Below are 13,994 nucleotides of genomic sequence, written 5' to 3'. Positions count from 1 at the left end.
TCCGTGAGAGACACCGCTAATGCCCGGCGGAGGATAAAACGAGAAGCGGGGGCTCGGGGCGGCGGGGGGCTCGGGGCGGCGGGGAGGGCCGCGGCCCACGCGGGGAGCGGCGCGGGGCCGGGCGGGTGGGGGTCGGCGGCGCTGACATCCCGGTGGCGGCGGAGGAAGCGGGGGGGCGGCGGCGGCGTGTGCGCGGGTCTGTGTGTGTGAGTGAGTGTGTGTGTGCGTGCGTGTGTGCCGCAGGGAACGGCGAGGCGAGCCTTGCCCCCCCCTCCCCAGCCCCGTCCCTCCCCTGCTCCCCCTCCCCTCCCCTGCCCGCCCCCGCCTCAGCTCCTTTAATACACTTTGGTTCTCCGCTCGCCTTTGGACTCTGCTCTGCCTGGCTCCGGATACGGCTCCGCCGGCGGCGGCAGCGGCGGCATCGGGCCGGTGCGGGCGCGGGCGGCGGCGGGGGGACGCGGCGGCTGCCTGGGGGAAGCGGAGCGGAGCGGCGGCGGCCCCGCGCCCGGGCGGGCGGGCGGCGGCAGCCCGGAGGCGGAGGCGGTAGCGGGGAGGCGGCAGCGGCGGCAGCGGCTGCGTCCCCGGAGCGGCGCGGACCATGCTGCTGGACGCCGGCCCGCAGTTCCCGGCCCTCGGAGTGGGCACCTTCGCCCGGCACCACCACTCGGCCGCGGCGGAGATGCAGGACCGGGAGCTGAGCCTGGCGGCGCAGAACAGCTTCGTGGACTCGGCGGCGGCGCACATGGGCGCCTTCAAGCTCAACGCCGGCGCCCACGACCTCTCCCCCGGGCAGAGCTCGGCGTTCACCTCGCAGGCGCCCGGTTATCCCGCCGCCGCCCTGGGGCCCCACGCCGCTCATGTCGGTTCCTATTCCGGGGCGCCCTTCAACTCCACCCGGGACTTCTTGTTTCGCAGCCGGGGCTTCGGAGATTCGTCGCCGGCCGGCGGACAGCACGGCATCTTCGGCCCTGCGGCCGGCAGCCTACACCACCCGCACACGGACGCTCAGAGCCACCTCCTCTTCCCGGGCATCCACGACCAGCACGGCCCCCACGCCTCCCAAAATGTCCTCAACGGGCAGATGCGACTGGGCTTGCCGGGGGAGGTCTTCGCCCGGTCGGATCAGTACCGCCAGGTTTCCAGCCCCAGGACTGACCCTTACTCGGCGGCTCAGCTGCACAACCAGTACGGCCCCATGAATATGAATATGGGCATGAACATGGCAGCCCACCACCACCATCACCCAGGTGCCTTTTTCCGCTACATGCGGCAGCAGTGCATCAAGCAAGAGCTCATCTGCAAGTGGATCGATCCCGAACAGCTGAACAACCCCAAAAAAAGTTGCAATAAAACTTTCAGCACCATGCACGAGTTGGTCACCCATGTCTCGGTGGAGCACGTTGGGGGACCCGAGCAGAGCAACCATGTCTGCTACTGGGAGGAGTGTCCCCGCGAAGGCAAACCCTTCAAAGCGAAATACAAACTGGTCAATCATATCCGAGTGCACACGGGAGAGAAACCCTTCCCCTGCCCCTTCCCTGGCTGCGGAAAAGTTTTCGCCAGATCAGAAAATCTCAAAATTCACAAAAGGACGCACACAGGTAATCCGGGTTTCTTTCGGCAGATTTCCCCCCTCTGCCCGTGCCTATATATGTGTATATATATGTATGTAAACTGATAGATACTCAGACAGAGCGATGTTAAATTAGGAGAGTGATAAAATCAGCTTCTAGTTTATTTTTTTAAAACCCTCTCCATCACACGGCTGCGTTTGTTTTGGTTCCTTCCCCAGCACCATACACACCCCTTCATCCCAGATTTCAAATGGATATTTTACTGATTTGTTTTAATTTGGGGGTGCGAGTTGTAGATTCGTGCTGAGGGTCAGTGAAGCCTTTCCGCAGAAACGCGGAATAGAGCACGGACCAAATTTTTCCGTCTTGCTAAAATATGGGAAGACATCTGTCCGTCGGTCCGTCCATCCATCCATCCATCCATCCATATGAAACGCCTTAGTCATTTGCTATATGTTGCAACGTATTTGCATACAACTTCAGCGCTTGTGAGCATGGTTTTTATGTATGGATACCGAGAGCGAGAAACTATATAAATACGTGCAAAATCCGTCATTAGTCCTAAATCCCTTTAGAAGTGGCAAAAAGTCCCTTTCTGGGAATGCTTTCCATTAAATTTAAATGGTGTGAGCAAGGCAATAAAATTTTCTCATTTAAAAAAATTGTTTTTAAAGTCTCACTCTATGTGATTTAAGGTGTTTTTGCAACAGTTTATTAAATTATGTAATAGGGAACAGAGGATTTGAGGTTCGGAAACTTCCACCCAAATCAGGTGGAAGAGGGTCGAGGGACCCCAGGCTTTCCCGATGGAAAATCGCCTGAGCCGAAGGGTAACAAAAATAAACGCATCCTCCCGCCTCATCTATTATTCATTTACTACTCCTGCCGGCTCAAACCGTGCCAGACTATTTCATAAAAGACGGCCAAATATTTTAGCAACTTCCACTCCAAATATTTACCCGGAGAAAGGCTAAAAATCTAGAGGCCTATTGTTTTCTCAAGTGCTAAGCCCAACGCGAGGTGCGAGACGAGCTTTAACAAGGTTTAAAATTTGAGAAATGTATTTGCATGAGATGTCCGCACTGAAGTCATTGTGTCTGAGCGGATGTCTTTAAGAAACAATTTAGGTGCTAATGGAATTTAATGTTAAATGCTTCCCACTCCAAAGGCGGGGGAATGTGGAGTTCTCACCTCCAAATTACACCCCGGCATTTGGAGTCCTGGCAGCCGGGCGAGAGGAATCCCTATGAAAATTAAATGAAGTATTTTACAGACGTTTAGTTTTCCCAGCGGATGTGCGTTTATCTCGAATATCCATACACGAAACAATATGCCCGGCCTTAAATCTGTCGGTAATGGTTTCCAGTTTAACAGGATAGCGGATTTGGTACCGAGACGAAACGACTCGATGATGCTTGCTTTTTTTTTTTTTTTTAATCGTCTTTCTTCTTCAATATCTTTCGGGGCTGGCTATGTGTGTCAGCACCAGTCGAAATAAAATCAGGCAAGATGCCGGGACGGGGATACCCCCGGGGTTTTGGTAGGAAAACCAGGTGGGGGACGGGGGTTGCTTCGCTTCAGGGTAACGCGGGAGCGATGCGGCCCTCCGGCGCTGCGGGTACCGGGACACTACCGACCCCTTGCTTTGGGAAAGTGCTGGACGAAGCGACTGGGAGAGGAGGGTGAGGGCGGGGAAACGAGGCGCGGGGCTGCGCGGGGTTTGCGCGGGGACGGCCGCGCTCACCCCGCTGCTGCGCCGCTCTCTTGCAGGGGAGAAGCCCTTCCAGTGCGAGTTCGAAGGCTGCGACCGGCGCTTCGCCAACAGCAGCGACCGCAAGAAGCACATGCACGTCCACACCTCGGATAAGCCCTACCTGTGCAAGATGTGCGACAAGTCCTACACCCACCCCAGCTCCCTGCGGAAACACATGAAGGTACCCGGCCCCGCAGCCGGCGGCGGGAGGCGGGAGGGCGGCCGTCCAGCGCCGGGCGCCCCGACGGGGCGGCGGGCGGCGGGCGCGGGGCCCAGGGGCGGCGGCGGGCCGGGCCGGCGGCGGGGGGCGCGCCCGGGGGGTGGCCGCGGCCTCCCCATCCCCCCTCCACCCGGCCGTGTTGCCTTTGCCCCCCAGGTGCACGAGTCGTCCCCGCAAGGCTCCGAATCCTCCCCGGCCGCCAGCTCCGGCTACGAGTCCTCCACCCCCCCGGGGCTGGTGTCCCCTAGCGCCGAGTCGCAGAGCACCAACAACCTCTCCCCTGCGGCGGCAGCGGCGGCGGCGGCAGCGGCGGCGGCCGTGTCCGCCGTGCACCGGGGAGGCGGCGGCGGCGGCAGTGGCGGCGGCGGCGGCGGCCACAGCGGCCTTTCCTCCAACTTCAACGAGTGGTACGTGTAGGGCCCCGCCGGACTGCTCTGCACGGCCCCGCCGCGCCCTCCCCGTCCCGGCGGCGGCGGCGGCGGTGGCGGCGGGCAGGAGGGACCGAGCGAGCCCGCCGGAGACGCGCCGGGAGATGCCGCCGCACCCGCCGGCAGCGAAATGACGGCCGAGCAGGATGGGGACAGGGGGCCTTCATCTCCCCACACCCTCCCGCCTTCGCGTCTTTTTTTTTTGGTTGGATTTTAAATTTCTTTTTCTTTTCGAGAACATTTTGAACCAGCAAAAAAATATTCCAAAAACTACGTGCTGAAAAAACATAAAAGAATGAGTAAATCGACGGAGGAACGGAAAGGAGAGAGAGAGAGAGGGAAAAAAACAGCCCCAAGCGCCACCAACACATCACCCAGCTTAAAGCTTCCCAAGCCGGCGGAAAGAAACTCTCCCTCCGGAGTCTACAGACAAAAGATCAGAGACTCAAACTCCTCTGGCCCCCGCGCCTCCCCGCCCGGAGCAGCCAGCGCCCTCCCGCCCCACGAACTGTGTATATAGCGGCCCTCTCCTTCCTCCGGCGAGGTGGGGAACGAGGTTTTCCTGGATTCTCGGTGTATAGAAGTTCGTCCCGTTTGTAATCCGCGGATTGGTCCCTTTCTTCTTCTTCTACTTCTTCTTTTTTCTTTTTTTCCCTTTATTTTTAAATTTTTTTTTGGTCTTTCTTTATTTTTTTCCCTCTTTCTCCCTCCCCGAGAAAGTGATGGAATTGTTTTCTTTTCTCCTGCTCTCCCTCCCCACTTCCTTCTCTTCTCCTTTTTTAGTTCATCCCTTTTAAAAAAGTAACGTGGAAGAAAAAAAATGGTTTCTTTTGTAATTGTGATATCTTGAATATTGTGTTCCTTTTTAAGAGGCAACTTGATTGTAAACTGCATTTCAACTATAGACTGGGGAAGAAATACCGTGCCAAAGTCTCCATTCTGTTACTCACAGACACACACACGAACAGCAACGCTTGTGAATGTATTTTTCTGTTAGCTGGGTTTACATGTGATGTTTTAGTGCTTTTGCAAGTTCAATTTGTTAGTTCCTGTTCGGAAGATTGTGAGGAAAAATAAACGTCGTGCCGTTAGCTTTTCTGTAATAACGCCCTTCCTCCTGTAAATACCTGTTACCATATTTATCCATTTGTAATTAAATTATGGTATTAACTTGCTACAGAGGAAACAGTATTTATAAAGAATGTTTCTTAACTATAAATATGTACAATTGTGAGCATAAACTGTTTCAGATTTTTTATTTGAAGGTTTAAGTGGTTTCATCATTTCTTGTGATATGTTTTGAGAGTAATGCATACAGAAATATAATAAAACGTGTTGAAACTGCATGAGCTGTTTCCTTTTTATACCAAAGGCTCTCTAAAACCTGCTGTAAGGTATGTGATGGGCTGAGGAGCGACTGCAAACCAAATGCTTTTAAAACATTCGCCGGTTACTGGAACAGGAGAATTCCTACCAGCTGGGCTCTCCCTTAAAAAAAAAAAGCCACAAAAGCCCCCAACACTTTGAGAGGGCTCTGGGCTGAAAGAGAAGGGCGAGGGTATGCATATTCTCCAAATTACTTGCAAGGCAGGATCTCCTTTAGTAAGACATTTACACGGCGAGAGCACAACTTCCTCCGCCTCCTGCCTTCCTCGGGCTCACCCTTTTCTCCCCGGTGCGTGTCTGGCTGGGGAACTCATTACCCCACAGGATGAGAAAGCAGGGTGTTTTGGGACGGAGATAGAGGCTCAATGACCAGACTCTGAGCTTAACTGCTTTGAGCCGTGGATCGTCCTTGCCTCCCGTCTTTCCATCTTTTTGGTAGCCTCCATCCAGCCCTGTAGAGGAGAAAGTTATGATGACTAAGAGTTCACATTTCCCCTTCGAGTTTTTTTCTCTCTCTTTCTCTCTCTCTCTCTTTTCTTTTTCTATTTTTTTTCTTTTTTTTTTTTTCTTTTTTTTCTTTCTTTTATTTTTTCTTTTCTTTTGGCCCAGAGAGCGGTTTGGGTTGTTAGATGTGTTCAGGGAGGGACGAAGAGCCGCCAGGCGATGGCTTTCCCGGGATGCTGGCTCGGCATTTGGCTCCACGTGCGCCGTCGGGGCCCGACCGGCGGATCCGTCCGCGTAGGGCCGCCGGACAGCAGCTCTCCGGGCACAGCCCACCACACCGGGACAGCCAAGGCGAGCGTGACAGCGGCCGGAAAATCGTGGAAAAAGTTCGGCCTTGCCAAGCCACCGAAATACGCCCTGCGAAGAGGCAGTGCTGTGAGCCGGGCTCCGAGCGCCCTGCGGTGGCTGCGCTGCCTTCAGCGGCAGCTTGTGCAGGCCGGGAGAGCCCGCTGCTCCTCACACCCTGCCGAGCCAATCGCTTACGCCCCCCCGGGCCAGTCGTCGCTTTGGGATTTTCGGGCTTTGTCCCGTGTGTTCAAATACCAACAGAGTTGATACCAGCCGGTGTGAGGGAGTTAGGTGGGGAGATGAGGGAACACGGGTCTCTGCTCGCTTCTGGGGTGAGGTGGGGGTTACCTACACCCAGGGGAAGGGGAGGAGGGAGACACCCTCCCCCCCTCCGTCCCACCGATGACAAGGAAGTTTAGATGGGGAGCGGATCTGGAGCTTCATCGGCGGCCGTGCTCCTCCCAGCGCGGCCATCCCCGCGCACACGGCAGCTCCCAGGGCAATCAAACGGCTATTAAAACCTAATTTATGTTCGGTAATAATATTACGTAAAAAAAATATTTATTAAAATCATTGGCATATGCCGCCTGCCCCTTGGAGACATCCGTGGGAAATGCAGCTGAAAGGATCCCTCCTTGTCCTGCCAGCCTCCCAGCAGCCGAAAAACCATGCGGGGTCCCGCTTCAGAGCCAGTTCCCGCCAGCCACCGGCTGGCCAAATCCCTTCCCGGGCCCAGGGGCGCACAAGCAGCCCTGCCCAAGGGCGACGAACCCCACTCTGCTGTCCCCCGCCCCGGTGGGCTCAGCTCCGGTCAAAGAGAAGCGCTTAGGAGCTGGGCTCCGCTTCGGCCTCCCCTCGGAGCCGTTCAGGATTTGGGGGAGCCCAGGGATGATCCTGGAGAGGGGCAAACGGCCCCCCTCTGCCCAAAGTGCAGGTCGTGTGGCAGCAAGGACAGCTCCAGTCCCTCGGGCAGGGATGCCTCTCCTTCGGCAGGCCCAGGGATGGGGCCGCGGCGGCCGTGGCAGTGAGTAAGCTCCCCCTCTTCCCTGTCCTACCCAGGCTGGCCTTGAACTTGACCCTGGCCTTGGCGCATCCAGCCCGCAGCCCCTCTCCACCCGCCTCCCTCGTGCCCTGACCCCGGCCCGGCCCTGCCACGCTTAAGGGAGAGCAGTAATTCATCGGGTTCAGGGGTTGGGGATTTTCAGTGGGGAGGGCAACCAAGATCCGCCTCGCAGCCTTGTGCGCGAGTGGCCCGGGCTCAGGGACCACTGGCCCTGAAGTTCTCCTTCGGGCCCCTCTCCTTTCTGCAGCTCGCCACCCGCACCCCCAAACCCCTCCCTCCCCCCACCTTTGTCTCACACGCTGAACCTGAGTTTGCCAAACCTCCCTGCCCTGGCCATGAAGACAACCTGGGAACTAATCTGGAGGGAGGCCTGGGGCTTCCCCGGCAGTCCCGACTGTCCCCTGGCACCCCACAATCCCCTCACGCCCAGTCCCAGCGGGCGGGTACCCCGGCCGGTGGCCCGCACCCCCGACGGCTCTGCCCCGACGGCTCCCGGGTCGCCCCGGCCCCACGGCCCCCGCCACCGGTGAGCAGCGGGAGGCACCCCGTGCCCAGCTGTGGCAGCCTCACTTGGCCGGCTCTCCTACGGCGGTGTGATTCTCCCTTTATACCGTGAAAAGAAGCACGGAGCGGTGGGTTTAATTTTTATTGTTGTTATTAATAATAAAATTCTCTCCTAACTCTTCCTGGGGATCCCCTGAAAAGACGAATTGATTTCCCTGGGAATTATGCACTCCTCATGCGCCCCTCTCAAGCCAAAAATTTCGAGGGTCCGTCCATAAAACAGGCTGTGCTTTGCCCTCTGCACCCGCAATTGGAGGGCAGCTCAGGGCTCTGCCTTCACCTGGTTTGGCTGCTCCAGCGGCTTTGGGTTGCAGCGGTCGTGGCAGAAAAATCCCGAACCCAAACTCAAAGGTAAACCAACCTCCCAGCAAATAAACAGACATGACAGCAGCCCAGACTGAAACAGACTCAAATGCAGGAGCTCTCGCCCGAGCCCGAGCGCGGAACGGCCGCTGAGGCTGGCGGTGCCGCTGACGCTGCCGGTGCCGGCGGGGCTCCGCAGCGGGCAAAGGGCTGCCCCTGCACGGCCAAACCCCCGCCTCCGGTGCCGGGGGGCAGCAGCCCGGGCTGCAGCCGCTCCGTTTGGCTCCGGCCAGACCTCCCCAAACCCGTATCAGCCTTTTAAGTTTCCCCTTTGTTTTCAGAAACTCGTACACGTTTCCTGCCCGCTATGAAGGCATAGCAGGCTCCCCCAAACCTCTCCCCAGCCACGAGTGCACGCTAGACGTGCTCCCGGGCACAGCGAGGTATGTATATTTTTCAATTTTTTATCTTCACGCATAGTTGTGAGGGTTTTTTGTTGGTGTTTTATAATTTCTTGGGTCTCTTTTTTTTCTTCCTCTCTCTTTCCCCCTTCCTTTTTTCCATTCCTCTTTCTTAGGCGCTTTCCCCCCCCCATTGTTTTTGGTTTTTTTTTCTCTTTTCCCCGAGCCAGATGACCGGGCAAAGAGCTGCATATTACCGGTAGAGCAAGCCAGAACTACTGTCCCACTCTGCAGGGCACGGTGCCCCCACTGTCCCAAAGTGCAAATCTTCCCCAGTGCTTGGGGTTTCCTCATTTTTCTTTCCTTCTTGTTTTTTTAAATTTATTTTCTGGAGGGTTTCTCTGTCTTTGATACTTGTTGGGGAAAGAAAAAAAAAGAAAAAAATTAAAGAGGAGAAGAAGAAGGAGAAGGACAAGACGACCGGGGGAAGAAGGACATTAGCCAGAGGTTTCATGTCTTTAATAAACACTTCAAAGTGGCTGCCTAACCGCGGTCCCGAGAAAAGGAAGCGCGGCACCGAACGGAGAGCGGATCCCACTTCCTCGCAGCGCAGGAAACACGAGCAGGTTGCCCCGCGTCCCTCGCCCGTGGTCCCAAGCGCTTTTCAATGTGGAGCGCGGGGGAAACTGGCAGAGACGAGCGGCGGGACTCGGAGTGGAGCGAGGTCTCCTCCAGCTGTCCCCTTGCCGCGCCGCGACCCCACTCGCTGGATCAGCTGCTGCGTTCCGGAGGGGGAAGGATGCACTTTTGGTGTTAAAAAGAAAATAATCGGCAACTAAAGCAGGGGAGGGGGGTGGGGAGTAACTCAGGCGCCAGTGAGTGATCGAGCGCGTGTTTTACACGCGCGGCATCGCACCTCGCAGGGGGCTGGGGGCGGCCGTGGGGCCCGCGGGGGGCACCCGGGGTGACCCGGCCCGAGGCGGGCTGCGCTGGTCGCCGTGGGACGAGATGTCCCCGACACCTGTCCGCGGGTGTCCGCCGGGCGCGGGTGTTTTGGGGGCCCCGCACGGCGTCCCGGGCGTGGCGGGTCCGTGGGTGGCCGCGGCCGGGGCGTCCCGGGGGTAGCAGGGCCGGCCCGGAGGAGCTGCGGGACTCGGCCCGACCCGCCGCCCGGCCGGTGCTGCTGGCCGCGGAGCCCCGCAGGAGACGGGGTCTGCCCGGGTGTGCGCGGGTTCGGGCTGGAGCTCGGCGTGCAGCGGTTTGAGGCGGAAAAAAAAAAAAAAAAAAAAAAAAGAGCAATTTTCATTCCAACTTTTTTTTTTTCTTCTTCTTCTTTCTAGACTGCTAATTCCTCTGTGTGGGCAAACACCCCTCTCCTTTGATTCCTAGTCACAGTGCCTAGATTAAATACCGTTTTTAATGAGAGCCGTGGCTGTGGCCGCATTAGGTGATGATAGTTATGAAGACGATCTGACCTGTTTTGATGAAGACGATCTGACCTGTAGGGAGAGAGGGAAAGGTCAGCCACATGCAGTGGCCAGATTTCTGCTTGTTCCCGGCACATGCTGCTACAATATTGATCCGCGGAGAAAGATAAACATAAAAGATAGATCGTATGTGCTGAATACTAATGAACGTGGCTTCCAGATTTTAATTGTTGTTGACTTCTTATTTCCACCCTAAACATTTGCAGACCTCCGTAGGGCATTTTCCCCAGGTTTATTTTGTTTTATTTTGTTTTATTTTCTTTTGTCTCATTTTTTCTTTTTTTTTTTTTTATTTTAATTTTCCCCCCAAATCTCTCAATGTGTCTCTCGATGGAAATCTTCTCAGCAAGTTACTTTCCCTATCAGACGAGGAGCAACCACCCGAAAGTCACGGCCAGCATCTCCTTTCCAGCGAAGGCAACCGCTCCTGGAAACGGAGAAAGCTCCTCTGAAAGGCAACATCTCGACTTGGGATGCTCCTTTCGGATCCCTGCTTAATTACTCACTCCATTCCTTTGCAGCAAAACTCTGCAGATGACACTGGAGTTGGGGGTTAATTTTTCCTCCCCTCCTCCTCTCCAGGACCGGACTTCTGCAAACCCAGCAGATACGCTGGAAGAAAGCACTCCTTTCAAAGTCTCCCCAGTTTCCCAACTGTTACCAGGCTAATACACCTACGGGAGGCAAAGAGATGGAAACATGCCGTGTCTCGGGGAGAGAAGCATGTCAGAGGCTCGTTCCCCTCGGTTGTGCAGACGGAGAAGGCTCTTTTCCGAGGGCTTTCGCTGCGGTACAAAATGGTTAATTCGCTGCCCTGACTGTCTCTTGAATTTTTTTTTTTTCCTCTTTGAGATGGTCAAAACTAGCTGTAAACCGGCTAAAGCAGTCAATGAAACAGCGATCTCCAAACACGCGCTTCAAGTTTCTGTTGCTTCGCGAACGACCGAGAGTAAGCACCATCGGCTATATACTGGCAATTAACTATATCAGCTTCACATTTAAGAAAATGAGGGAGATATTAAACTCCTAATTCCCATCATTACAAATAATTTTCATGAAGGGAACTTCTAAAAGATTTTTTTTTCCTCCCTCACACTTTCCAGTCTATTTTTTAACCCCTGAGTGATTTACTACGTAAGTAATTTTAGAGGATACAGTTTACAGCTTGAGTTATTAGACTGAACACCTCTGGCTGACACCACAACACCTTTTTTTTCTGCCTGCAGCTGTGAGTCACAACCCCATTTTCATACCAAACTGCTGCACATTCCTTTACAATATAGGCTTCCTTCTCGCAAAGATCAAACACTCTGTAGCCAACGTGTTTATTTTAAAATACAGGAAAATTAAAACTAAACATGGACTTAAAAGAAAAAAAACAAATGCATCATTTCTTTCCCTGCTGTCTCTCCTACTAAAATAAATTAAAATAAAATTAGGAGGCAACGGCGTAGACTGCTCCAATAAAATAATACAGTGACAGAGCCAAAACAGTTGTTCTTGACAGGAACAGAAACGGACCCTTCTGTTTGCTGTTATTTATTTATGTATTATTGTGGCTATGGTTTTAATTATATGTGGGAATATTAGGCCAAGATGCTGTAACCGTAGCCACCCTTTAACACACTTTTCTTATTTGTTTAGTGCCAGCGCTACAAGGCAAGAACAGGCACCATAAGGAAAATGGTTTCAATATTCTGTTTAAGAGCTTACAACAGGGAATCCCGGAATTACAGGAAAACCTGCAGGCCTGCTCCGTGGAGGTGCCCGGCAGGACCAGGCAGATTTCGTGCTCCTCGGCAGGTTTCGGGGTGCGCGGAGGGGAAGGAATTGCGGGAGGGAGAGGTGCCCGGAGTAATTTTTACCTAGTAAAGCGATGCTTTGAAAGCCTTCTTGCTGTTCAGCAGCACAGACACTAGGATGCTTCTTAATTTTGAGCAGGGTAAAGGTAGACTTAATCTCTGCTCCTCCAGGTAACCTAGTGCCTACTCCTCCCCCGGGGCGTCAGAGGGGGGTTTGGCTGCAAGTCTTTTTTCTTCCATCCCTTATTTATGGGTTGTGGTGTGTTTTTTTCGTGGAGGAGCGTACTCGGTGGAGTTAGCGTTGCCCATATTTTCCTCTTGCTCCTTTGCTAGTCTTTCCCCCGTCATCGGTGTGATGGGTGAGGCGGGGGGAGACGGGACATACCTGCCCACATTTATTTATATTTGATACTCATATCGAAAAAATGATTTCTTCAGAGAAGAAAAAAAAAATAAAGGAAATAAAAAGCAAAGCGAAGAATCATTCGCTTTAGGAAACAGATAAAATAACTTATACTCTCATCCCTACAAATTATCCCCTATCCAAATGGCTCCGAAGAGCTGAGAGAAGCAAGAGACGAGCCCGCACCGCGCCCCGGGCTGTCTGCGCAGCGAGGGGAAGCAGGACCAGCCCTTGCCAGGCGGGGCCACGGCAAGTCTCCCGCCACCTCAGGCTCGCTCCCCGGGCCGAGGGCTCTCCTGGCCGCTTGCCGTCGCGGCCCGACGTGCGCCCAACAGCAAAGAGGAGCGGCAGGGGCTTTCCCCGCTGAAGAGCCCTCCCGTGCCGCAGGTATCGCTGCTGCGTACCTGGAGCCTCGCCGTTCGCACTGTCCGCACCTGCCCGAGCGCTCTCCGACCTGCGCTCCCGTCGCCGCGACCGCTTTCCTGTCCCTACCTGCTCGCTCGCTGAAAGCACAGCGGGGGCGGCAGCGCCGGGGCGAGCGGCAGCGGCAGCGGGGGCTTTCCCGTCTTGGACAAACTACACCCGCTGAGACCGACGGCTGTGGCCACCACCAAGCCTCCTCCCCACCCTCTCACCATCCCCCCACCCCCCAAAAAATAAGAAAAAAATGAAAAGAGAGGGAAGCTAGGTTCTCGTTTTCAGCTCTTAAATGAAGTTCTGGGACTTGGCAAAGACACCGCGGATATCCACGGACGGCCCGTTCCGCCCGCGGAGGCTGCCGCAGCCTCACGGAGGCGTTTGCTAACGCGTTTCTGCCGGCGGAGTTTCCTCTCCACCCGCGTCCCCCAGCTCAGAGTGCAACGTCGCTGCGATCCCCGACGGGACTTGCATCGTAGTTGGCTGGGGCAGCGACCCACCTGGCCTCACACACCCCGGCCCCCCTGAGCCCCTCCCCTGCTCCCCCGTCAGGGATCGGCCCCTGCACTCCTCTCCGCGCTTTCTGCACAGCAGCCGCGCGGGTGCCCCGAGGTATTTGGGGTGTCTACAGCAGGTGGACTTTTGGTCCCAGAGTGGGGTCCAGATCCTGCTCCACCAGTCTTTCTTTTAATGCATTTGTAATAAACTGGCGCAACTCCCCCACCTCTCTCCTGTCAAGGTGCTTCGTGCCTACAGACCTGGCAGCGATGCGCTTAGCGACTGCCCCGCTCTGGTCGGAGAGTCTGATGCTCAGCGGCCAGCACACACCGTCTGCCTCCCGAAAAGTAGCAACCGAATCTTGCTCGGCGGAGTTTTAACAAAACGGGGCAGGTGCGTATAATTAAAAGCATCGGCGTTTCACCGAGGCCAGGGGAACGCGGGTTCAGGAGGTGCTCTCGAGGCTGAGAGGAATTTGACTGGCAAATCCTTCGGGGTGCTCCCGCCCTCCTGAAAGGTCCCCGTTTTCATGGCATTAGGGGGAACGAACGTAAAAGTCTGGGATGGCTCTTGCCCCAAAACCCCATGAATGTAATTTTGCAGCGGGACGAGAAGCTTCATTTTTTTTTCCCTCCAGTTTGTCCTCCCCCGGGAAGTACTGAAAGCGGTTCCCCTCGAGAGAATACAAAAGGCATGTGCGTCCTGGCACTGGCAGGCTTCGATCACCGAGCCCGCCGACACTCAGTCCCGCTCCCCCAGAGCTCCCAGGCTCTACGGCGGGACCGCCCGTCCTGTTCTCCCCTTCTCCCGCCGAGGTAATCAGCGGGATGCCTCCGCCTCGCTCGGGCCGTGCATCCTGCTGCCCTGTACCTCACTGCCGGGCAAAACGCCGTACTACCACCC

General features: G+C 55.6%; 1 protein-coding gene and 1 long non-coding RNA gene across 2 annotated transcripts; one reads left to right on the top strand and one right to left on the bottom strand.

Moving 5' to 3' along the window:
• Positions 1–105: 105 nt before the first annotated feature.
• On the top strand, positions 106–5,321 carry ZIC2 (Zic family zinc finger 2). The gene is made up of 3 exons (XM_085057151.1): positions 106–1,601; positions 3,345–3,508; positions 3,704–5,321. The coding sequence occupies exons 1-3, from the start codon at positions 599–601 to the stop codon at positions 3,962–3,964; spliced, it is 1,428 nt and encodes a 475-aa protein (XP_084913277.1). The 5' UTR covers positions 106–598; the 3' UTR covers positions 3,965–5,321.
• A 3,351-nt stretch (positions 5,322–8,672) lies between these two features.
• LOC146444558 (uncharacterized) lies at positions 8,673–11,892 on the bottom strand. The gene is made up of 2 exons (XR_014851150.1): positions 11,837–11,892; positions 8,673–10,756 (listed from the first exon to the last, which is right to left on the bottom strand). It is a non-coding gene; the product is annotated as an uncharacterized LOC146444558 (long non-coding RNA).
• Positions 11,893–13,994: the final 2,102 nt, after the last annotated feature.

Source organism: Lichenostomus cassidix, chromosome 1 (assembly GCF_008360975.1).
Source record: "Lichenostomus cassidix isolate B80296 chromosome 1, HeHo_3.0, whole genome shotgun sequence".
In the NCBI taxonomy this organism is placed as follows: Eukaryota; Metazoa; Chordata; class Aves; order Passeriformes; family Meliphagidae; genus Lichenostomus; species Lichenostomus cassidix.
This window is presented reverse-complemented; position numbering and strand designations above follow the sequence as displayed.